Genomic DNA, 27536 nt, shown 5'->3' with positions numbered 1-27536 from the left:
TTTCACCTGGTCTTCTGTGAGGTGCAGTCTTCAAATTGGAGGTAATCTGAAATCTTGCACAGGACATGTAATTGTGATGAGTGTTTTTCAAATCTTTACTTGTCTTGCGTTGGATTTCATGCTTGCTTCAAAAATTTTATTGATATTCATGTCTTGCCTTAACATTGAGGTTGACTGATGATGGTCTCTGGTAAGACCGAAACTAGTTTCAACAGGTATATGTAACTTTTTAAGGTTACAACAAACAGTATTGAATAGGTGGAAACGTTTAGCTTTTGTGATACACTATATTGCTCTTCAATGCAGATTAATATGAAATTTATTACCTATGATTACATTTACCTATGTTATTGTTTAAGGGGTCCAGCCTTCAGTTTCTTTTGCAACAACAGTCATGCAAGTAGAAGTCTTGTACTAGCAACAGTCATTACCATTCTGTGACTCATGAATATTACTTGTATATTTATTGAGTATATTTATGCATTCATTATCTTCTTGGCATATAACATTTTAAAATCCCATTTGGAATTTGATTTTAACAGTTTGTAGAATACAAAATTTCATATTTAGCACTTGGTAGAAAATTCTTAAAAAATAATAATCGTTCTGTGTAATATACAGTGCTTAAATATTTTTTGTATTACTATTTCACACTGCATATGTCATGCTGCCTCAAACATGTTTATAGTATGCACTGTAGGCCCATGTCTGCAAAAGAAAATATATGACGCTAAACGCAGATCAGTCCAATAGGAGGCATTTGTTGTGTTGGTCAGTTTAACATCACTTGCAAGATTGGTGGTATATAGACAGCACATGCAGGACTGAGGTAAACATGGCGAGAGTACCCATTTTTGCCATTGGCTGCATTCAAATTTTGACATTGCTGCAAGACAGATAGTGACAAGTGGATGTCACTGTTCATGTTGGAACAAGCCAGAGTAATGTCTCCAGAGGTTTGAAAAAGTTTACAGAAGACAGACAATTACTGATTGACAACGGGTGGGATATCAATGCAAAGCAATTTGTTTCTTGCTTTCAGCACGTTGTAGGCCCACTGCTACTGCCACCTCATTTTGCCAAGATCTTAGGAGGGCCACCAGAGTGAATGTATCAAATGAAACAGTGCAACATTAGCTTCATGACTGAGGACTGATATTGAGGGAGCCTGTGCCAAAAGTTCCTCTTAAACCACACCATGGGGCAGCTCGTGTGTGGTGGGGAACAACTCGAAGCCCATGGGATGAGGAAAAGTGGAAGTGTATGCTCTTTTGTGATGAGGCCACCATAAGCTTGCACCCATACAGCAGGAGCATTAAGAGTCTTTGAGATGTTTCTGTGAGAGAGGGAACGAGCCCTTCATCCTGCAGTGCAGTGGCAGAAGGGTTTTGTTATGTTTTGAGGTAGGATCATGTTTGGTCAACATACGCCTCTAGTTCCTATCCAAGGTACTGTGAGTGACGGCTTTATACTAGTGGGTAACATTGGTCAGTCAGTTCCTTGAGACACATGGGACACAGTGAATGGTGTGGCCGGCTTATTCTCCAAACATGAGCTATTTAGAACATTCAGCAACTGACATGCTGCTATTCAAGAGAGGGGTAATCAGTCCCAAAACAAGTTGAATTCTTTGGTGCCGAGCATGCACCATCGTGTTCAACCATGTCTCAAGGCCCGATGTGGCTATACAAGGCGTGAATCAGCCACACAATGAACTTTACCAACAATCACCAACTTTGTGTTTAACAATGAGGATAAAACAGATGTTAATGAGGTTCTCAGCAAGAGTCAGAATTCAAAACCACAACAAAATACTTAAAAGTAAATAGATTGAAGTACCTTGGCTGATCAATTACAGATTAAATTTGGATGTTTTGTGCTTCTTTAAATTATTATTGTTATTATTAACAACTTTATTGGTCACATTTGACCACTTGAGTCATTTCACATTCACTTTCTCTTTGAAGGTTGTACTATTTGGTTCTTGTGATCTGCCCTATACTTTTTTATTCATTCCAACAGTAATTTTGTGAATTTGTCTGAATTTGCTATAGCCCTTCTATTTGTCATTTCTGCTGAAAATTTGCTACGCTTCTTTATTTCGAGCAATATCATCCAGATTCTTGAATATCTGTAGTTTGCAAGTTCTGGTAAACAGGATGATAAATAGGTGGTAGGTATGGTATGATTGACTGTAGACCATCTGAGTTAAGGGTTTTGTTTTCTTTTAGCAACATTTCTTTCCAACAATTTTTTATTTTTTTCAATTTTCCCCACAATCAGCCATTTTGTTAGTCTCTATTTTGGGCAGGTACTTTGATATATAGTATAGCCATACATTTCAAGATTGATAACCTGGCATGTGAAGTTAAAACTATACAAACTTTAACAGTTACATGGCAAAGAATTACCTTACACGGACATTGTTTACAGAATATTGGAGATGGTGCAAGCATACCTGCCAACCTTTCTGATTTACCTGGAAACTTTCCGTTTTTTAACTCGTCTTCCGATTTTCTGATTTATGTTTAATTCTTCCTATTTTTGACCAATACAACCTCCAGTACGGTCAATGCTCTTCCCCCAGGATAAAGGATAAATTCTTATGTGCTTGTGTAATTTACGTAACATCATTTTCAAGCATATTTATTTGATGCTTTATTTCGCGAGTGTATCATTCGTCGCCTTCGTGTTTCCTGCTTGCTGCGGCAGCGTGTGTGCTACACAGCTGGGGATTCGTGACGGCAATCGTCCTACAAGCAAGCGAGGCTAGCAACTCAGTTAATCGGGTGAAATAATGAGTTTGTTATTGTGTGGTTCGCGCACTGTTAACATCATTTCTGTGCATATTCATTGTAGTTGTAGACCATGTGTTTTTTCTTGCGATTCTGTGTTTTTCTCCCGTCAGAGTCATATGTTAATAATGTATGAGACATATTGATCTATTTTGTATGTAGTAGTTTTGCGTATTTCAGTGCATTTGCGTTCATTCTTACTTCATAATTTTAATGAGTTGAATGTGTTTCATGGAGCTGTGTCGGTGACAGTTTCTGGTATTTTTTCACCACGTTATGGCCAAAAATACATAACAAACCTTACCTCCAAGTGTTCAGAGATAGGTATAAAATTAAATTTCCGTTTATTTTATTGTCTAATAAAGGAAACTATTATGCGTTTTGTTGGTGTGTCGCTGTGGTATAAATATTATTATTTGTATGTATGTGTCATAAATGAGAGTGATTAGGTATATTATCTTGTAAGCATTTTTTTGTTTTCTTAGTTTTTTTTAAACTTAATGATCAAATCACATTGTAACTGTAAATATGTATGCCTTTTATCCTGTCCTTTTTTCACTTAGACTGTGACACAATATATGTGATGAAATCCAAGAATTAATACATCTTCCTATTTTTGATTTCTAAAAGTTGGCAGCTGTGTGCAAGTATTCTGCTGCTCCTTTCAACTCATTCCTTGAATATTAGTGGGATAGCTCACTCTCTCCTTGAGTTACACTACTTATTTCTATGAGTCCAAATATACATATTATATACTTTTTGCAGCTAATATCAGCATTTTTTGGGGGTGGGGGGTTTCTGGAGCCATTCTGGTTTTGGCCGCTCTTCCTGACACCACGTGATCTTTAAGGTGAAAATCTCAACCCAGAATCAACAGAGATTTGAACCTCAGGCTTCTGGGTAGGAAGCCAGCAGTTAAGCACAGAGCTAATTGCATCCACCCTTAAATTTACATACTACTAAATTAATTTTGTTTCTTTTCTTAGGCTCCTTTTCACCAGTAGTTCAAGTGTTTGTGTTGCTACATACTTATTACTTCTTTTTTATAGTCAGCAGTCCTGTACATGTTGTTTTCTCTTCTCTCCTTCCTTTTTGGCAACTTCTGTTCAGGACAGCATCATACAGTTTTATTGGAAGTAAAGTAATATGGAAATGAAGATCACACAGTCTTACTGTATACTTATCTTTTATGGTGTACACTTGCAGTTTGCCAAGACAATATTGTGTCAAGCACATCTGGCTCCTATGCCGTTGGCAGTGTGTCCTGTGTACTGGGCCTTTGACACTGCTCTACAGCTATATCCTCTGCCGGACCTGGTTGTTACTGGAGATCAGTTCTGTGCCTTTTCAACCTGCTACATGGACTGCCAAGTGGTCAACCCGGTAAGTCTTAACAAGATTTTACGTCAATAAAGAAAATAATGATATTAACAATGTAAATATAGGCATAATTTTAATTTACAAAATGAAACAGAAAGATCATCATAAGCTAATTACTAATTTGTTGTTCTGGCAAAGTCAATTAACTCGCTAGTGCAGAATAATGTGTAATACACCTGTCAAGTGATAGCACGTATGTTCTCTCTCTCTTGCCGGGCTGAGTACCTCAGGCGATAGAGCGCTGGCCTCCTGAGTTCAAGTTGACGGGTTTGATCGTGGTTGAGATGATGGTATTTGAAGAAGCTCAAATATATCAGCCTCATGTTTGTAGATTTACCAACACGTAAATGAATGGCTGTGAGAATAAATTCTGGCACCTCAGCATCTCCAAAAACTTTAGAAAGTACAGTAGAAGTCCACTGTAACGAGTACGGCATATAGCGAGAACTCCATTGTAACGACAGAGATTTTCCGTCCCTGGAAAATTCCTACATTAAACTGTGTATTATCCTTTGGTTACAGCGAGAATCCTATCGCTGATGCATCCGTTATTACAAGCGATTAAGCGTGTGTTATTTCCGTTATCAATATTTATGCACTCCAGCGAATACAATGAATGCAAATGATCATCTTCGGTATAATTTTCGTGCTATGTGCACTAGCAAGCTCTCTCACAGACATTCAAACTCGAAGCGAATGTCAGAGTTCATTAGTAATACTCGTTGACTGTTGTTCTGTAAACATAATTTGAAAATGAAAGAGAACTTATTTCCATAATAAATGCGTAAACAACCTGGCTGATAGAAGTAATTAACTTGTTAGAAATAAAGGCTGAAATAAATGATTGATTAATTTAATGTTATGTACTGAAATTAAGTAAGAATGTGATACAACTCAAAATACGGCGCACTAGGCAGAGTGTCAGTCTGGTGTTGATGTCCGTAACAAATGCACACAATTTACGAGGAACATAGGGACATTCACTTCAAACTAAATTAAACAATAGATCACTACATCTGATGAAAAGGAATACTTATTCAAGTTATGAATGTTCCCCTTCAAGCTTCATACAAACCATCGCCCATATTACTGTTCAACAAAACATGGCACCAGCCGCAGCAGTTTTGATGTGTCATTTGGTCTCAGTTTTGGATGTGTTGTCGGACTTAATCAATATTTTAAATTTAGATTTTAAATTGAGGCATACCAGATTCTTTATTATTAGTTATATGTGAGCATATGTTTTCCAGTTGGAACGTGGCCGACGATGACCCAATGTATGTGGGGTCGAAACTAATGCTAGTTATATAGGACACTACACAAAGTAATGGTATTGAATAGGTGGACCCTTCACTTTGATAGTGATCAATTGTCAATACGGACCATAATGAAATTCATAACTTATGAAAGTAGTTATTGGGACATAAAGTCAATAGCTTTGTAAAAAAAATAATTATGGTGCAGAAAGGATGACGTATTTCAGAGGTTAGTTTATTCAGCAAAACATTGTTTGGACGTTTCTGCAGGGGAGAAAGAAAGAGAATGTGTTCAGTGATAAAACATACTATTGAATACACAAGTCAAAATTATCCTACAGGCATATGCTTTTGTTTCTTCCAACATGCGTACATTTTACGTCGTGTTGTATGTACAGGTACAGTGAAAGATGTAGGCTATCTACTGTTTCTAAAGATGAGAGTATTAAAAGGCGTGAATAAGACGAGAGAACAAATACAAAAACCTTTTCCACTGGAGATGTATTAAATAACAACGGTGTATTAAAACGTGCGCAAAACACCAGACCAACAAATATATAAAACATTTGCACTGGGGTCCATGAAAGTGTGACAACAAATATATAAAACATTTGCACTGGGGTCCATGAAAGTGTCAGAGCATTATTTGCAGATCGCACTCTGTCTAAAACAAATCTCAGCTGAAGCCTTATATTTCGGATAAGTAGGTTATTAAACATTATTTGCTGGTCACACTCTTTGACCATGAATTATTTGGAGGTTAAATTTGGCCATGTGCAAGAGAATTGACTGTCATATCGAGTGCTTGATCGACTCAAGTCGAGACTCGGAAGGTGCGAGTTTCAACTTGCGCGCCTCCGTTGAAAGATGTAAATGCCTGTTCACTTCCTGGATTTTAATTTTGTCTTCATTGGTAAGGGATAGCACAAATTTTCTGTATCCATAGCTGGGCTACACCATTATATGATCACTCTAATCAACTTCACACGATTATGTGCCTCATCCGTGCGTAGGCTATCATGCGACAAATATTTGCTAACCTTCACTGTTTAAAGATATGAACTTCATTAATGTTTCCGTATTGAACTGAGATCAACGATAAAATATCTAGTAGGTTCAACCTTTTCAATACTAATTAGGTACGTGTTTATGTTACAAATACCTTTTATTCAACTAATCTATAGATTTTCACAAATCTATAACTGTCCATGTTATGTACTGAAATTAAGTAAGAAATGTGATACAACTCAAAATACGGCGCACTGGGCAGAGAGTCTATAACTGTCCATTTTTAATGAACATAGTTCAATATGTATCCGCAATAGTTTTGATTATTATGTCTTTGCTTATATATTTGTGATTCATTTTATGGCTGATGATGACATTATATGTGTCGAAACCGGTCCCCAAGTTGAATAAAAGTTATTTGTAACATAAACACGCACCTAATTAGTATTGAAAAGGTTGAACCTAATAGATATCTTATCGTTGACACTTCACTGTATCACTCAATACAGAATAAATTTCTAACTTCTGAATGGTATATGAAATACTAGCACAAACAGGCTTTCTAGGTTATTCAGCAATATCAATGAAAAACGGAGAGCAAAACTGAACTTCTCTGAGGCTAACGGCTTCCTTCTCGTAATTTGCGTTGTAAAATTCAGGAATTCAAGGCCATTTCTCATTTTTACGCAATTTCTCCAACCGGCTGCCTGTGTTGGAAATCTGTTCCTTTCACAAGGGATGACAAAGAACATTTTTAGGGTTAGAAAAAATGTGATCATACTATGTGTTAACAGTGAAAATCTGTGAGATAATAAGTGAGATATTTTAAATGTAGATTTAATACAAGGTGAATCGGGACTTCACATTTACGATGTGCTAAGCAAGAAATAGTTTTAATGAGGAAATTCCTTATGAGGTTTCACTGTATTTTCTCGTGTCTGGTTAAATTTCGAAAAGGCTATTCCCATGTAAATATATAGCGAAAAGGTTATCATTATTGGCGCTTGAAATATATATTTTACGATGCATATAAGGTTAAGTTAAGTTAGATGACGCTTCTGAAACATCATTGTTCACAAACGGTGTGGCTCTGTGGCTCTACATGGGGAGCCTCTGCTGACACCCTTAGATGCTCTTCTCTAAGCCTGATGTACTCTGCAACTAATATGGTGCACTTGTTTGGCTAAACAGTCCATATGCAGGAAATATAAATGCCCAGTTGAACAGTACTATGAAGTTAATCTCAGGAACCATTAGATCCACAGCCACATAGCCACTACAAATCTTCTGCCAACAGGATCATTGTTCATGAGCACAGGAAGATAAACAATAACCCTTGTCTTCCAATACACAGGAATTTCCCTACTGCCACTTGAAACAGAAGACTCAAATCACAAAGACCCAATAGCAACTGCCCAACGGTTGGAACAAGAGAACTTCCACATTCTAACAGAGTGGATTCAAAAATGGAAAGAGGAAACAACCCTTGCTCTTCACGACTTCGTGGACATGAACTAGGGTAATTCTAAACAGAGTCGGGACAAACCATGGAAGATGTGGCTACCAACTACATAAGTAGGGCAAAGTGCAGTCACTGGTATGCGATTGTGGTGTGACTCGACAGACTATCCAGCACGTAGTGTCTTAACCCTGACAATTACACCATACGACTTTCTGGCGTGTCATGCGAATGATTGCCATCTAGTCCTCATAAGGAGGGGAAAGTTATCCCCTCCACCACCTCTATTCCTTTTCCATTCCGTATGGTAACTTTAACGTAACTTAAAATAATACACTTTGAGTGGCACATCTTCGAGACGTGTGGTGTAACTAAAGCAATATTTATAGACGTGTTACTGTCAGGGTTAATGCCCTCAACATTTGTACCATGGAGATACAAATGACTTTGTTGGCTGCTCCATCTGCACTTCAGCGGATTGAGCAAATCACCTTTAAATTATAATAGTTTGTTTTTATTACCCTGTTGTATTCTGTATTTTCAGCATTTAATTTCATGTGTAATGCCATACCCTAAATAAATAAATAATGTGTTTTCTCTCCAAGAGCTGTATGGAACATTCTTACCATTTGAACACTCTATATTTCCACCTCTTACCTCCACCCAAAGCATTCCATTCTTTGTTCACACTGGGCGAGTTGGCTGTGTGGTTAGGGGCGCACAGCTGTGAGCTTGCATCCAGGAAATAGTGGGTTCAAACCCCACTGTTGGCAGCCCTGAAGATGGTTTTGCGTGTCACACCAGGCAAATGCTGGGGCTGTACCTTAAGTCCACGGTCGCCTCCTTCCCACTCCTGGCCTTTTCCTGTCTCATCGTCGCCATAAGATCTATCTGTGTCATTGCAATGTAAAGCAAAAATAATAATTCTTTGTGCATTAATTATTGTCTTTTATTTTTCAGGGTTCTTTTCCAAAAAGTGAGTTCTCCTTTAAAGTGTACATTCCTGCTCTGCGGCAAATGGAAGATAGCCAGATTGCAAAAGACTCTGATGAAACTACCTGATGACTGATGTTGGCGTACGGACAAGAGGCTCTTCTGCTTCCCCGTGCAGTAATGTCCTTTGAACACTTTGTCCACAGTTCTGTTTTTAATATGTATTAATGGAGTCACTTGAATGTAATTCATGCTGCTCCGTGTTGTCTTCCCTCCAAGAAATCTGAAACTTAATCCTTTTCTTAGGAGGTTGCTGTCCAATGTAATGTTTATATTAACTGTTTAACACGGCAGACTTCTAGACTGAACACAAAGTCATCACAGCATATAAACAACAAAGAACTACATGCAGGATAGGACACAAGTCAGTCGACTAAAATCCGCATAAATAACAGAAAGAGAACAGGCACATGATGAATTAAAAATAGCTAAGAATGTGGATGGGAACTTGTACAAGGATACACACAGTGACAAAGCCAAGTTGTATATAGAAAGGATCATGATAGGCCAGAATCAAAAGAGATAGCAGGAGCAAAAGAGACTATGATAAGAATGAAAATGCAAAAGGACAAGGACATACTCCGCATAGATGGGCTCTCTCCTCAGCCCCAGTTTTTCCACATCCATATCTTATCAGCCCCTGATGAGTATGATTCTTCTTCCCAGCTTCATCAGTAGAACAGCACCCACACTCTTCAAAAGGGCCATTCTGGACTCATCTTCGTTCTTGAGGTAGAAAGTGTAGGGAAAGAAGAAAACTGATAAACACAGGAGAAGGGAAGAAAGAAAATGGTAGAAGATTTATAGAAGTGATGGAAAACTTAAGAACAAACCAGTTGATTAGCGTACTTTTTATTACTGTAGAATCCCCTATTTCACCATGCAGAAGTGTCTAAAATTGTAAAATGTAGGAATTTATAGATGGTAAACAGTGCTTAATTTAAATTGATGCATTCATGGCTCAGGCATGGTATAAGATAATTCACCAAACTATAAGTTTTACAAAGATTTTGCTGCATTTCCTCATGAATATCATGTCTATTAATGTGAAAATTGTATATTATGTAATATATATATATATATATATATATATATATATATTTTTTTTTAATGGAACCTTTGTAGCCTCCAACCAACTTGTGACTCAATCCATTACACAATGTACTCAAGGAGTTCATAATATATATATATATACTATAAATGGTATAAGCCAGGTGCCATCAACTCGGTGCGCTACTCACTTGGTCGAGCCTGTCCTTCAAATGGCATGTGCAGCAGGGAAAAAAGGGAAATGAATCTGGTATAACATTGATGTCCAACCAGGCAGTCAACTACTGTACTGGTATTGTAATTTTAACACACAAAATTATAGCAAATATCAATATTAAAATGGCTTATGGAAGAAAGAAGGTAGAACTGGCTGAGGCAGCAAAGAAGATGTGTTTACATGTGTTAAGAGTTAATGGTATTTGGGTAAGGGTCGATAACAAGGAAGAGATAGGAGATTATGGAGTATTCTTGACAGGTGTTAAAAAGGGAAGGGCAGAATGTGGGGTAGGACTGTTCATTAGGAAAACTATTGCATGCAACAAAATTTCTGTTAGGCATGTAAATGAGCAAGTAATATGGGTGGATATGGCAATTGGAGGAATTAAGACAAGAACTTGTCTCTGTCTATTCACCATGTGACGGTTCAGATGAGGATGAACGAAGTTTTATGAAGCACTGAGTGACATCATATTCAAGGTAAACAGCAGGGATACGATAGTGCTAATGGGTGATTTCAGTATGAGAGTTGGAAATAGAACAAGCATTTACTGGATTTCTGAGCTAATATGGGATTAGCAGTATACATTCTTCAAGCATAAGGCTATTCACTGCTACACATGGGAGGGTAGGGGATCCAGTTGTGTTATAGACTATATCATAACTGAATTCAGGAAATCTGTTGGAATATGCGGGTATTCTGGTGATTTTTCTATGATGCTGACCAAGAAAATGGCTAGAAAAGGAACTGGTAGGAGAAAGATGTAGAGGCAGACCAAGTAAACGGTGGATCAGTCAAGTAAAGCAGGACATGGAAGGAAGGAGAGTGGAATGGCACCAAGTTGAGAAGAAAGAAATGTACCTGGATAGGCAAAGATGAAGAGCGCTCTTGTACCGCACCCGGGCGGCTCGAGACGGTTAAATGATGACGGACCAGTATCTGATCTGTAGTGGACTAAGTATCTCTAGGCCGAGGATAGAGAAAGTGAAATCTGTCTGCAGATGAATAAGGGTAGAAAATCTCCAGGACAAGGGAATTAGACAGAAGTACATGAATAAGATTAGTGAAAAGTATCAAAGAATATCAACATTAAGAAGGTTCAGGATGTAGAAAGAGAATGGGTAGAATACAGGAATGCTGTAGTAAAAGCAGCTTCTGTGTGTAAAGATGGGGGAAAACGAACATCTTGGTGGAATGATGGAGCGAAGCATATCAGAAATGGCTCCAAACAAGGACCGATGCAAACAGGGAATTGTACATAGATGAAAGAAACAGAGCGAAACAAATAATTGTTGAATCCAAGATGTCATGAGATGATTTCAGTAACCTGGAAAGGCTTGGTCAAGCAGCAGGGAAATATTTCTGGACAGTAATAAAGAATCTTAGAAATGTAGGGAAGAAGGAAATGAATAATGATTTAGTTAAATCCCGTGAACTCATTGTAGATCCCAGGGGATCATTGTGGAAGAATTATTTTTGAAATTATTTCAACGTAAAACGAAGTATTTCTGTTGACGTGACAAGCAACCACGCTCATGGAGAGGACAGTGATATGAAATCACACTTGAAGTGAATGGATAGTAAATATACTCCATTGTCGTATAGAAGCAGGAATGCATGAAATGGTGAAAGTTTCAAAGAAAAGACAGTAAGCAGGTTCAAGATATAGAGAGAGAAAATGGGTGGCATACAGGGATGCTGTAGTAGAAACAGCAAGGGAATGCCTAGGAACTACTGTGTGTAAAGATGGGGGGGGGGGGAAAGTAACCTGAAATGGTGAATTATAGTGGGGAATGCAGGGATGAAATGGCTTCATAGAGGAATAAGTTCATCATGGAATGCTAGTGAGGTACCTTCTGATTGGGCAAAAGAAGTAATTATACCTATCTATAAGCAAGGGAATGGGAAGGATTGCAACAACCATCGAGGTATCTCATTGATTAGTATACCAGGCAAAGGGTGCGAGCAGTGGTTGAGAGTGAGTTGGATGAAAGCCATTATGGTTTCAGACCACAGGGGCTCCCAGGATCAGATTTTCAGTATGCGCCAGGTAATTGACAAATGCCATGTGATGAATACAGAGTTACGTTTCATAGATCTAGAGAGAAGACATATGCCGGGCTGAGTGGCTCAGACGGTTAAGGCGCTGGCCTTCTAACCCCAACTTGGCAGGTTCGATCCTGGCTCAGTCCGGTGGTATTTGAAGGTGCTCAAATACGACAGCCTCGTGTCGGTAGATTTACTGGCACGTAAAAGAACTCCTGCGGGACTAAATTCCGGCACCTCGGCGTCTCCGAAGACCGTAAAAGTAGTCAGTGGGACGTAAAACAAATAGCATTATTATTATTAGAAGACATATGATAGAGTATCAAGGGAGAAGATGATGGCCGTACCGGGGGATTATGGGATACAGGTGGATTATAAAAAGCAATCAAAGGCATTTATGTTAACAGTTGAACTGCAGTGAGAATTGATAGTAGAATGAGCTCTTGGTTTAAGGCCCTTACAGGGGTTAGACAAGGCTAAAATCTTTCACTTTTGTTCATAGTTTACATGGATCATCTACTGAAAGGTATGGCAGACTGTGCTGGAAGCTTGCAGTCTATTATCTTGGAACTTGAAAAATAGGTACAGTAGGTACGATATGGAAACTAGCCTTTCGAAGACTGTAGCAGTGTCAGTAGGGAAAACACTTAAGAGAATTGAATATCAGGTTGGGTATACGAAACTGGAACATGTATATCATTTCAAGTATTTAGGAAGTTTATTCCCCTGGGATGGTAGTGTTGTACGTGAGACTGAATCAAGGTACAGCAAAACTAATGCAGTGAGCTCACAGTTGCAATCAACAGTGTTCTGTAAGAAGTTGGCTTCTGGGCAGATCTGTTTCAATACCAGTCTGTTTCCAGAGTAACTTTGCTCTATTAGAGTGAAAGCTGGGCAGACTCAGGATTATTCATAAGCTAGAAGTAACTGACATGGAAGTAGTGAGAATCTTCACAGGTACAAACAGGTGCGAACATTGCCAAGACGGTACTTGGAATGAGGGAGATAAAGGCTAAGTTAGGAATTAACTTGATGGGTGAAGTGGTGTGCATAAGCCGAATTTGGTGGTGGGGTCGTAAGGCAAATGGAGGAGGATAAGTTGCCTAGGAGAATAATGGACTCGGTCATGGAGGGTAAGGGAAGTGGAGGGGGATCAAGACGACGATGGTTGGACTTGGTTCCTAATGATTTAAAGATAAGAGGTATGGATGTAAACGTTAGGTTTTTGGAAGCGTTACGTAAATTCACAGAGGCTTACAGACTGAATGCTGAAAGGCTTAACCATCTATAATAAAGGTGTGTGTATGCTTTATTTTGAAGGAAGTGATATAAGAAAAATATTTTCATTTTGGGATGGGAATCGTGATAATATGTTATATTTATTAATATAGTTTAGAATGAAGTAGCTATTTCTGATATTGTATAATTTTGGATATGAAAATGCTGATCTTTTCTGTAATGTAACATTTTGAAAATTTGAGCTCGAAAGTATGTTTGGCCAATAATAAATTAATTATTAATGAAGAATTTTCTACCTGAAACTGTCAAAAGCAAATTCAGCCTTTGGTCTAATACATAATTTTTGTGTTAAGATAAGGTAAAAATTACATTGGTACTGAAAAATGAATAACGACCTTTAGTTATATTTGTAGTCCCAGTAACACAACTAATTCTTTGCTTTTCTTTGGTAACATTTTTTTCATGATATCTTAGTCGTTCTCAGTTTAGTGTACCAGAATGTAGTGACAGATGGTAGAGATCTGTCAACGAACCCATCACTGTGCATTGCAGTAAATGATACGTCTTTGCCCACATGTAAAACCACCGTTCTCAGCTGTTACAGGTCAGTTGATGATGCCTGGTATAAGCATCAGCTTGCTCCTCAGTTATTGGTTATTTTCCTTAGATCTGGCTTCTTGGTTGTTCAGTATCATAACCGTCGATTCAGAGGGCGTGGGTTTGATTTCTGGCGGCCAGGCAAAGGATTTTAACATTGTTTGGTTAATTCCTGTAGTTTGGTCTATCTTTGAAATACCTTGGGACTCTGGTGAATGAGCATTGCAATGCCAAGAATTACATTTTATCCAGGATCGGGCAAGCCCTATTTACCAGTAGTGATCTCAAACTTCAGTTCCGAGTTCAGATGTTGTGGTGGTATTTTGTCAGTGTCCTTCTGTATGGTTCCGAAACCTGGATGCTCAGCCCTTAGGTGGAGAGGCGGATTGAAGCTTTTGAAATGTACAGAAGAATGCTTCGAATATCCTGGGTAGAAAGGAAGGCCTCGCAAATAGGGTTGGCGTATGGCCATAAAAATGGGCTTAAACCACACTATGAACCCCTGTGAGTGGGGGCCGCAGACAAAGAATATACCCACGGTATCCTCTGCATGTCGTAAGAGGCGACCGAGGGATGATCGAATTAGAAGCATGAGACTACTTGTAATTCGTATCACCACGCCAGGAACACCATGGGTCGCTTTTACTTGCGCGTAGTACCACTGTGTTAGGTACAAAATAGGTTTGTGATTAGTAGTAGAGAGTGTGTTGCCTGCTTTTACAGTACCTGTGATTAGTACCACTATGTGAGCAGTACCATGGATCTGGCATGGTATAGTGCAGGGTCCCTGTGGTTAGTACATTATGTGATGAACACCATAGGTTTGCGTTGCCTGTAAATGGCGCCGCAAGGTGCGAAACACCATACATCTGTATTACATGTGCAAATTTCATTACCTGCGAGTAGTACCTTAATGTGTGGAATACCACGAGTCTATGTTACTTTTGATTGGTACCGCACCATGACAAAAACCATGCTTCTACTTTCCTCGTGATAAGTACCATTATGAGGGGCGGATGACTTGGATTTTGCACCCCTTTAGACTACAAGCATCATCGATTCAGTATTGTGCTATAGAAGCAGTCCCTTGGTCAGTAATACTATTGTTTTACTCCATTTTCTGTGACTGTGAGGCATTGTGGATCGGATCCACTGATTATTTTAAATTTATATCCATCCATTCATTCTTCGTCCTCGCATTTTGAATCCTGGTCAGTGGAGGATTTTGGACTTTTAATTTGTCATCACATTTAGTCTCATTTTGTACCATTAGGGGCCAATGACCTAGATGTTAGGCCTCTTTAAACAACAAGCATCATCATCATTATCATCAAACCATGTTAGGCCCAACTCTGGATAATTGGGAGAAAGATCATAAAATCAACAATAGTTTTCCAATACTTATATTTTCCTTAAACTATCATATTGGCATTGCGTATTTTTCATTTTCAGAAAATAACCTCTCTTGGTTTGTTAAATTTCAGAACGACCCTGTTTTCTTATTAATCATCACCATTTCCTCTTATTGAGGTATTCAATGACTAGGACGAATATGATTCTTCTCCATTATACTCGTCTTTCCACCACTCCACGTTCACCCCCCACCATTTTCCAGTCCAGATCCTTATGTTGTTTTAATACAGTGCTCAAAAAAGTTTGCATATTCTTGTTTAGTTGACTTGCTATGTGTTTGGACGGACGGACGGACGGTAACGTCGAAGAATTCAACTTGCTTTGGGTTAGATTAGCCCACTTTTGGATAGCAGCTTCAGTTAGTTTCTAATGTTAGCAGGAGGATTAGGATGGTGGGCAGTTGTTCTCTTCAGTACATGCCATGGACGTTCAGCATAGTTTATGTCCGCAGAATATGCCTGCCACACCGTTTGCTATGTGACATGTGTTTCAAGGAAAGCATGAGCGTTATCATCCACTAGTGCAAAAACCTTGCCCACAGTGGCAACAGATCCTGTAGCTGATGATTGGAGGATGTTATCTCTGTATATGAAAACAGTTGTTACCTTGGAAATAAATTAGTTGCATACGTCAACCAAATATGATCCCACCCTGCAAAATGGTGGAATTCCCTTCATGTACTCCAGGATGAAGGGCTTGTTCCATCTCTCACTAGATTATCTCCAGAGTTGGGAAGTAATTGAGTAAAAGTAATAAAATTACTCGGAACGATTGCATTCTTAGTAATTTTTACTCTTTGCAAAATGTAATTTTTATTTGTAGTTTACTTGCGGAGAGGAGATACATGCGGAGATAAAGGCTAGTTTAGGAATGAACTCGATGGATGAAGCTGTACGCATAAACCGGCTTTGGTGGTGGGGTCATGTGAGGCGAATGGAGGAGGATAGGTTACCTAGGAGAATAATGGACTCTGTTATGGAGGGTAAGAGAAGTAGAGGGAGACCAAGATAACGATGGTTAGACTCAGTTTCTAACGATTTAAAGATAAGAGGTATAGAACTAAATGAGGCCACAGCATTAGTTGCAAATAGGGGATTGTGGCAACGTCTAGTAAATTCACAGAGGCTTGCAGACTGAATGCTGAAAGGCATAACAGTCTATAATGATAATGAATGTATGTATGTAAATATCACATTACTTGAAATGCCAAGTGATTCACTAAAATAAATATGATGGGAAAATATAATTTCAAAAGTTTGTCACTTAGGCTAAAAAAAACCACACAAAATAAAGTAATACTTTTCTTTGCAAATTTTGTATTATATGGTACAAAAATGTCAGTGATTTCCTTACGACAAGTAGTTTGTAATAATTAAGTAAAATATTTCTCATGTAACTGCATTCAGTCCAATTACTTTTTCCTTGTACGTTTCCCCTCACTTTTTTTTTACAATTTGTTTCACATCGCACCGACACAGATAGGTCTTATGGCGACGACAGGATAGGAAAGGGCTAGGAGTGGGAAGGAAGCGACCGTGGCCAGCATTTGCCTGTTGTGAAAATGGGAAACCACGCAAAACCATCTTCAGGGCTGCCGATAGTGGGGCTCGAACCCACTATCTCCCGGATGCAAGCTCACAGCTGCGCGCCCCTAACCACATGGTCAATTTGCCCGGTTTTCCCATCATTGATTGTCTCCAGACTATGGGTGCATGCTTACGGTGACCCTGTGCTCTCACTGTTGCTGATGTCATGCTGCCGTACAGTGAGGTTTAAGAGGAGCTTTTGGCGCAGGCCTTGTATGTATGTATGTATGTATGTATGTATGTATGTATGTATGTATGTATGTATGTATGTATGTATGTATGTATGTATGTATGTATGTTCAGTCCGGCAACGATTCCGCTGGTGGGATCCTCAACAGCTCTGCCATCACCTGTCATAGATGGCCTAGGCATCATTGAAGAGGCGTACTAGGGAAATGAGGAGTGAGGTAGTTTCCCGTTGCTTTCCTCACCGAGGCAGAGTTGCTATTACATATCAGTCTGCCAAGCCCACTGAAATGCATACACCAACCGACCCTATGAACAACATTTTCACACCATTCATAGCAGGGACTGGCTGCATAAGGATTGGCATTACTAGCATCGCTCATACCTCAGTCACATTCATATTGTCAAAGCCAAGGATAAGACAGAGATAGATCTATGAAAGTAACAAAAATTGCTCTAGGCTATACCAGAAGACATAGTGCACTAGGTCTTGCCAGGAAAGGCGTACAGGCCTTGCGGGATAGTAAAATACATCCACAGTTTCTCCTGCCTGTAGTAAGAGGCGACTAGAGGGGGAACCAGGGGCTCTCAAGTCGAGAATGTAGATTGGTCTGGCTTTGCTCCTCACTTTCATGTTTCCTATCTGACCTCCCTTGGTCAATAATTGTTGTCTTCGAACCCCGATGGTATTGGGTTTGCAAATCTAGGGAATCTTTCGGTTTCTTTTGCTGTTACTTTCATTTTTTGTAGGGTCAGACTTTGCCCCCCGCCCTCAGATTAGAGTTAAGAGAAGGATGGTTGCCTAGTTGTAATTCCTCTTAAAACAGTAATCGCCACCACTACCTTGATCTCGATTCTCTGTCATGCAGTTGATATCACCTTGTCTGGTCTGATACATTCACTCTGATGGCCCTCTGCAGATTGTGATAGTAGTAGTGGGACTACGACATGCTGAAAGCAACAACAAATACCAATCCTCCCCGTGGGTTGTTTTGTATGGGCGTCCTGTCCGTTGTCGATTGGCAATCGTTTGTTTCCCTGACTTCTTTTTCAAAATCTGGAGACATCCTTCGCACAGCAATGTAACAGTTCAAATGCGGTCAGTAGCAGAAACGGGTACTCTTGCCATGTTACCGCAGTCCTACACATGCTGTCTGTTCACCACCGACCTTCAAGGGGTGGTGTTAAACTGACCAACACGACAAATGCCTCCTATCAGATGAATATTGAACGTGATCTGGGGTTAGTGCAAACACGATTGAGACACCGTGACATATACCATGTGAAATTGTAATATGGAAAACATATTTGAACACTGGAAATAAAAATTGTGTTTTAACATTCCTTCATATTCTGTAGATTTTAAGACATATTGGAGTAGTACTTTGCCTTGAAAGGGATTCTGCAGTGTGCAAGAGAGTCTACTTAGATCTCTTGTGCGCAAGTCTTCTTAAATACCGACCAACTTTGCAGGAAATTGATCCCACAGCCTTGAAAGTAGAAGGTTAGCGCCTCGACAAAGAACATTACACATCTCATTAGGCTGTTCTTGATCATGCCCTTCAGTTAGACATTCCTTTTGTTTAATTCAAAATCTATAGTTTTAACCACCATCAATAGCAATACATCGTTTGCAGTGCCGTAGAACAGAACGACAAGCTGCAGATAATTTTTCCATGGGAGTATGTTCACGGGTGTCGCATGATATCCAATGCCTGTGGCCTTGTGGTGTACACAGCAGAGTTCCCTACGGATAAGAATCTAACAGTGTTAAATCAAGAAATATGGGTGGATAATCAACACTTTCTTGTCGGCCCATCAACCTCCCAACAAATGTTCCAAGGAGTGCCTGTACCCCACAATGGTAATGTGATGGTGCATTTTTCTGCGGGAGAAAATAATCTTGATCCAGGTAGACTTCATGAATTGCTGGTATAATAATAATCATATGGCCTCAGCTACGGTGTGCAAGTGTTTTAACTTGACGCTATCCGGCTGCTTCCTCGCCAATTTTGACATTGTGACATTCTGTTTTACTCAAGGCCTACTAGATGGCAGAGTAAACCAAATCTCTCTTGGGCATCTTTGGCTGAGTTTTAATGAATTTTGTTGGGTAAACACGAAATGTGTTACCAAAAGATCTTTTACATGCCAACATTGTATGACATGGAATGTTGAGTGGCCTTTTTTTCTGCCCTTCAAACCTCCGACTACCTCTGCCAAGTTTGAACCCGCTATCTTGGGATCCAGAGGCCGACACTCTACCACTGATCCACAGAGGGAACTGCAGACATACCGTTAAACTATGAAGATTAACTGTTTGCTCTACCACAATATAAGGGACTTTTTTTGGCCTAGTACACAGAATTGTGGCTATTGCTTCCATCCAGTTTTAAAGTCGTCTCATCAGACCAAACATTCAAATCATTAAAATGTTCATTTTTGTTGCAGATGTTCTCATTCCACTCATGAAATTCAACACTCCTCTGCGGCTCGTCCTCAGTCATACCGTAAAGTAATTTGAGAATGTAGAATTTCGACTTTAGTTGCTTTAAAATGCAATGGAAACCTGATCTATTTACACCACCAAACAGATTCGAGGGAGTGTGTGAAAGTCTACAACATTTTCTCCACGCTTCTTTCACCGGGTTTCATTCTCTTTCTGCTGCACCATTTCTTCTTCACATTACATACAGTTCCTTCCCTTTCAAACTGTCATGTACTCTTGTAATTGTTACACAGATATATAATAACGAATTCTACCCTCCATGGTTTTTGCAGCTTAATCATGTTCTCATGTGTCCAAAAACGCTTTAAAATTTACTTGCGTTATTTGAAAGAAAAATTATTGACCTTCAGAATTATAATGCGTGCCATTAGCGGTTGCAAACTGAACTAAGAATTGGACAATAGCTATATGCGCTTGCACACACTCAGTCTCTGCATTATAATTTCAAATATAAACCAACAGATTGTCATTAATAGCTTTTTTTTGTTACTTAAGTTCAAAGATTGTAAAGATATGTTCGGGACACCCTGTATTTTAAAATAAAGTTTCTGGTAGGCGTTTATCTGCATTTGTACGGGCCAATCTCAAGACCTGCCAAACGGATTTTGATATGGTTTTATCCAATACAGAGAAAATTTATTGAGGAAGGTTTAATGAAACATTAATCTACAACAATGCAGGGGCAATTTTAGGGAAGGAAGTCGAAGACAAAATTGTCCATCTGAGCACTTTCTTGGCTTGTGCTGTTCTGATTTATTAACATGAGTGTAACTGGACTCCCTATGGGAATCAAAACCTATATTATCTGATGGCCTAGCAGGCATCAGTTTTTGTAAGAGACCAGTCTCTCATAGTGCACTGGCACTGCCTGTGGCTCCAAGTGGCCTGTGTAGTAGCCTCCCCTACGTACATTGTGTCTTGGTAGGTGTGATGGTTACCAAGTGATGAGACCAAATTGGTACATTGGGACGAAATGCTGGAAAATTTATAAGGATCAATTATGTTAGAATTAGTGACATGATGTTGTGTGGCCTCTGGAGAGGCCTGGTTCAAGTCTTCATATTTGATGCACATGAGCGACCATGTGTGTGTGATATAAAGTAGTGAGAGGGTGAAACCTGGTGTCAGAACGTAGTCTAGTCCTGTCAAATAACACAAAGGAGTCTGCTCAAGGCTTAATGTCCCCATCTGACAGACCAACAGCCTCACTCCAGATGAAATAAGAAGAGGTTTGGAATTAAACTCAGACTTCTGGCCTAAATCTAGTGATTGGAAATTATCCACTACCACCTCTCCTACTCAACCGGCCAACATTCAGATGGTGAAATTATTTTCCAGCAACAAAACGCAAACCAGTTAACCATGGTGTGACACATATAGACCTGATGCCTTAACGATCATGGCCACCAGGCGGCCTACTTTTTTAGTGAAAGTGCTAAAAAGGTTTGAATATGACATGCAGAGAAAGGAGCAGGCAAACGGGCAGACGATCGGAAAGTGTTGGAGACATAGGACACTGAACTACAGTACTGTCTTCACTCGTTCCTAAGACGAATTTACATCTGGACAAGTGCACAACCTGCTTTCTCTTTTTATTCTTGGTCATATTTGGTCGAAGAGAACACATGTTGACCTTGACTGAAACGGGTTGGAAGGAGAAATCCTCTGATGATATTAAAAAATATATATTTCTCCTTCGCATGATCTAATCATTTTCATTATTGATAGCAGTTAGGTTAACCAAACTCCATGGCGCAACAGTCCCGAAGGGCCTTGGCATACCAAGCGACCGCTGCTCAGCCTGAAGGTCTGAAGATTACGAGATGATGCGAGGTCGGCACGACGAATCCTCTCGACCATTATTCTTGGCTTTCTACAGTAGACCGGGGCCACTGCTTCACCGTCAAATAGCTCCTAACATAATTGCATAGGCTGAGTGGACCTCAAACCAGCCCTCAGGTCCAGGTAGAAATCCCTGTCCTGGCTGGGAATCGCACCTGGAGCCTCCAGGTAAGACCGGCTTGTTACCCCTACACCACGGGGTCGGCAGCAGTTTGTTTAACAATTTCTAAATGTCGGTTATGGCTTCATGGTTACTTGGAGAATTTTTATTCCTCTTTGATTTTTAATTATTTAAATAACTGTTTTGCACATTCCTTTGTTAAACTTGTATTAGATGTTTGTTTCCATTTAATTTGTTAAAAGAGGCTGATAATCACTCTGTTTTGTCATTTAAAACAATAATCACTGCCACCTGCCAGAAAAGTCACTATAATCACATGAGCTGGAAATCCATGGAGCTAATTGAAGAAACAGACACCTAACTGATTTATCATCTGCTCCGGGGGAGAGAAAAAAAAAAAAAAAAAAGAAAGAATCAAGATATAGAAATTTCATAATATTTAATTGTGCTACTTTAACTACATTAGGCAATAACACCAGCAAAACTAACAGTCCACATCTCCATGTTCTACAGAGCTACAAGTTACTACTCTATATTCACTCACTCAAAGACAAGTTTACATAAGGGCAAGTGAACAACCTGCATTCTCTTTTTATTCAATGTCGTGTTCAACGGAGGAGAGACCTTGACTAAAAGAAGGGTCAAATGGGAAAATTCTGATGATCTTTAAGCTTCTACGTCATATACATTAGTAATATCTTTATTAAGGCCATCTTAATAGTGCCAAATGAACCATCAACAAGAGCAATATTGGGGTGAAAGGGATGAATAACAATAATTTGGCATAGAGGAAGCCATTTCTTTTTAGTTTTGACTCAGTCATAACTGTTAGCATACAATAATAAAATGCAGATGGCAGGTAAACCAAAGTCTAGCTTCTAGGCTGAATGGTTAGCGTTGAGGCCTTTGGTTCAGAGGGTCCCGGGTTCAATTCCTGGCCAGGTCAGGGATTTTGGCTGTGTCTGGGATGTTTCTGTTTGTCTCAATGCAATCCTCTTCAGATACACTCAACACAACTCGCCACACTACACTACCAAGCACCAGAGAAACGTGCAATAGTGATTACACCCCTCCTTATAGGGTCTGCATCAGAAAGAGCAACTGGCTGTAAAACAGAGCCTAGTCTGCATGTGGGACACAGTTTGCACCCACCAGGATGTGGGAATAGCGGAGGAAGAGATGGCAAGAGAAACCAGAACTTTAATACGTGATTTTAAAGTTTATTTTGTTGTTTATTGTAAACACTAAATATGTTGTCAGAGATCTTTTTTTTTATATGTTGACGTACAATATGGAGTGTCAAAGAACTCTTTACAGAGAGTAATCACAGCACTATACAAAGTATAGCTGCTACTGTCATAGTATTTATTACAGTACTGTGTGAAAAATCCCGGGACAACATAACTTTATGTAATTTTGTTGCACAGTTCAAACTTGGGTATAACGCAGAAGAAATGTGTTGCAATGCGATGAGGATATGGGGCATAGACTCAGCTTCAGGACAGACATTGGAGAATACGATTAGTATCTGATGGCACCAATCCTTAGTTGCGCACTAAATGAGTTCTTTATGCAGGCAAGTCCATGTGCTGGAGAGCAATTGAGAGGGGAGGAACGTTCACTTTGGTAGTTGCTACGGAAGTGTTCGCATCACCTCCTGGTAATTGGATGCCCTTGCCTGTGTTTCTCCTTCTGCTGTCAGCAGGCCAGCTGGTGACTATGCTATTGTGACAACTGAAAAGGCTTCATTTGTGTCCCAGTAGCACAAAAGTAGCTACCCCTACTTCTTGACCTTCCTTCCCCTCCAAGCTTGTGGCTTTGCGCAGGTTTGTGATATCAGATGTAGTAATGGCATTTTATCACCGACCTTTTGATAAATGAAGATAAGAATATTTCTCCACTTTGGAATACTAGAAACAGGTTTTTCTTATAATGCCCTATGAAATGAGACTAACTGCCTTTCCTTTGCTACTTCAAAAAAACTAGGATGAATCATCATTACCTGAATGTGTCCAGTAATATGCAAAAGATATAAAGCTCCATCCTTCGTGCATGCTACTGGCCATGAAGATTCCCACTGGAAGGTAGCATTTGTTTGTTTTGGACACAGTTTGCTTGATGATGTATAAGTGGTCTTTCACTTGCCCAAATGTAAACTCTCTTTTATACTCATTCACTTGAGTTCTATCAAATATGAATCTTGAGATATAAGTCTACTTACTAACTACAGTTCACATACATTATTATTATAAATTACTGGAAGAACTGCACTGCACCACATATGTACACTTCCATAATTACAAGTACAGAGTACTAGTATTATATGGACGGAGAAACCACGACCATTACCAGTTGTGGTATCATTTATAAACCCCTGAGATAAACCAGTCTTCATCTCAGAGTGACAGAAACAGCAATGCGGCACTACCATGATTCTTAGGGGGGTTTATACAGTGTCATCTCTTAGCATTTGTTGTTCAAACGATCTCACTATATTGCAGTGCAAATGAGGAAAATTGATGAAAGTGCATATTTTGGGAATGTATAACGTGTATCCTCCTACAGAATAAAATAAGTCTAGAACAAGGATAGATCAAACAAGAGAGTAGATATAGAAAAGGCAGGTTGGAAGTTAACTGCTTCACTGAGAGATCATTTATTTATACCCATATGTTTTCCTCAAAGTACTGGGTTGTCAGATACGTTTATTTCTTGTTTTCTCTTTTTTCCTGTGACAGAACACAAAAGATATGTTTATGATAGTTTGTGGTTTGTTATAATTTCACCATCCTCTGTTACAGTTCATATATCGGCTTTGAGTGGGTGGTGGTAGAATATATTACTGATAACCCCTGCCTGTTGTAGGAGGTGACTAAAGGAGTAAACCCCTAGGGAGCATGGGTTAGCAACCATGGATCCCTCAGCTGAGCCTGGCATTGCTTTCACTTACTTGTGCCAGATTCCTCGCTTTCATCATTCTTATCCAACCTGCCTGGGTCAACCATTGTTCTCTTCCGACTCTGATGGTATTACGTTTGTCAAGCCAAAGGAGCTTTTCATTTTCATAATTTTGTGGCTTATACCTTTCTTGTGCTGATGCCTTCCTTCTTTGAAAGGTTGGACTGAATAGTGCTAAGAAAGGATGGTTGCCCAGTTGTATTTCTTCTTAAAATAATAACAACCGCCACTGCCACGTTGATATATCAACATATGATCTGATATGCTGTGACTGAAAGAACTTCACAGATATAAGTAGTTCGCACACTTTAAAAAGGTGAATTTAACCTCACTAACTTGCTGTGTTTTGGCAACCTGTTCCATTTGATGACATATAATAGAACAGCTCATATACAAGAACCAGTACTATTCCACCGGGTAATTGGCCCAGCAGATGAGATGCTCTCATTATACTGTTGCCAGCTATTTGTGCTCAATGGGTAAGGTGGAAGGTCAACAATAGAGCCCATTTTCATTATGAGACTACTAATGGAAAAGCATTGGGAGTACGGGAATGATATGGTGATGACATTCATTGACATTGAAAAGGCATATGAGAGTGTCCCCAGGACGAAAGTTTGGGACAGTCTGGTGCAAAAAGGAATTGGACAGGGATTAATAAAAATGATCATAGGCATTGTATAAGGAATGTTGTAGTTGCGTGCAAACACAAGTTGGCAGGACAAGTTGGTTCAAAATAACTAGTGGGCTGAGACAGGGAAGTGTTCTATCACCAATCCTGTTTACAATAGTAATGGATGACATCATGAGAACAGCAGAAGCAGCATATGGAGGAAGAGAAATGAACATGCTGTTATTTGCAGATGATATTGTGATTTGGGGAGAAGACGACAGGAAGGTTCAAGAACAGTTGAATGTGATGAATGGGAAGATCGAAGAATGTGGATTGAAAATAAGTGTAGAAAAGAGTAAAACTCTTATGACTAGAGGGGAGAAAGAAGGGAAAGGTCAGATTAGACTTGCAGACAAGCCCCTGGAAGTAGTGGAAACGTTTAAATACCTGGGGAGTGAATTAACGGAGAATGCTCGATTGGATGCTGAGATTAGTAAAAGGAATCAAGCTGGAAGTTGTTTCTATCATAGTGTAAGAAACATGTTATGGGACAAAGATGTGCCAACGGAAGCAAAGGATACTATGTACAAGATGTATTACGTACCCCTAACAACTTACGGAGCAGAAACTTGGACAATGACAAAGAAGGATGAGAGTCAAATACAGGCAGCCGAAATGAAGTTCTTTAGGAGTATGATACAGAAGAGTAGAAGAGACAAAATAAGGAATGAGAAAATCCGGGAAGAAATTGGAGTGGAAAAATTGAATGATAGAATAGAGAAGAGCCAACTAAGATGGTTTGGGCACATAAAGCGAATGAGCGACGAAAGAAGGCCAAAAAAGGTGATGGAAATGCAAATCCAAGGAAGGAGAGGCTGTAGACGACCACGATTGAGATGGAAGGATACCATCTAACGCAGCATTATAAAAAGAAACCTGGACTGGGACACAGTGTTGGAGGAGGAGCGGTGGAAAGACCGAATAAAGTGGAGAGGAACCATATTTGCCCCTATCTGGCTACAGCTGGATAAAGGGAAATGATGATGATGATGATGATGGATAAGGTGCAAAGACTTGGTGTACGAGTTCCACATATGCTGTATGAAGAAGACAAATTCCAGTGCTGGTAGTTTGTCACCTAACTCCAGGCAACACAGAGACACAAATAGATATTCTGTATCATGTCACAATTGATGAGAGATTGTGTATGTATGCTTGTGAAGGGCAGGAAAGTATAGCTCTGATTGCCAACAAGCAAGCTATGCCCCTAGCAAAGCCACTGTTGCATCTACGCAGGACCATCATCTACATCAATTGGGATTCAGATGTAACGTAATACATTATGAAATGCTGGAAAAACAACGCCATGGTCAACATAGAACTTAATGTTCATCAATTGCTCTGGCTCAATTGAGTAATCCTCTATTTTCCAGGAGAAAAGACCAGTCTGGCAACAAACATATAAGTCTACACCACAACATCCCCCTCCCCATCTCCACAATTACTTACTTTCCATATACAGGTCAAATGCAACATTTCCTAAATTAGAGCAATCGAAACAGCTCTATTGTTTGCCTTGAAAAGATTTTGATTTGTGCAACATTCACCGAGCCTTCTGCAAATCAGAAAATGTGCTTGGTCGTGGATGTCTCCATATTCACATTAACTATGGTTTCCTGCTGTGGGTGGGTGCAGCAGAATAACACCCACAGTATCCCCTGCCTGTTGTAACAGGTGACTAGATGGGGGCCCAGGGGCTCTCAGCTTGGGAGCGTTGGTTGGTGACCATGAGGCCCTGAGCTGAGTCCTAGTATTGCTTCCACTTACTTGTGCCAAGCTTCTGACATTCATCTATCCTATCCGACGGTATTAGGTTGCGAGGCCTATGGAGTCTCAGTTTCATGCCCTTCTTGGCCCTTGTCTCTCTTTGGCCAATACTTGTATTTTTCGAAGTGTCAGATCCCTTACATTTGTTTCTCTCTGATTAGTGTTATATAGAGGATAGTTATCTAGTTGTACTTCCTCTTAAAACAATAATCACCACCACCACCTGTCCTGCTGGAAGAGTCCCCACTTCTGAATGTTTGTCTTGCATCTTGAAATGCCAGTTCTAAGCCTGTTAAAGGTTCTCCATATGGTGTAGAGCTCTTTCTTAACTTTCAAGTTTGGTATACTCTGTTTATCCCTCCACTTACAGGCCCTCCACTTACAGGGATGAGTAGTTTCTTGGAATCCTTGGAGAGCTACAGATTTAGTGAAAAGAAGCTC

The 27536-nt window shown here is 39.6% G+C and overlaps 1 protein-coding gene across 1 annotated transcript in view; it reads left to right on the top strand.

Moving 5' to 3' along the window:
• Positions 1-9973, top strand: part of PolE2 (DNA polymerase epsilon subunit 2) — a 66819-nt gene extending 56846 nt beyond the window's left edge. The window contains exons 9-10 of the mRNA XM_067158598.2: positions 4002-4178; positions 8859-9973. Coding sequence (XP_067014699.2) covers positions 4002-4178; positions 8859-8960 — 279 coding nt within the window. The 3' untranslated portion in view covers positions 8961-9973. The remainder of the gene's footprint in view (positions 1-4001; positions 4179-8858) is intronic.
• The last annotated feature ends 17563 nt before the right edge of the window (positions 9974-27536 follow it).

Source organism: Anabrus simplex, chromosome X (assembly GCF_040414725.1).
Source record: "Anabrus simplex isolate iqAnaSimp1 chromosome X, ASM4041472v1, whole genome shotgun sequence".
Classification (NCBI taxonomy): Eukaryota; Metazoa; Arthropoda; class Insecta; order Orthoptera; family Tettigoniidae; genus Anabrus; species Anabrus simplex.
The sequence above is the reverse complement of the archived record's forward strand: the minus strand, read 5'-3'. Positions and strand labels throughout refer to the sequence as shown.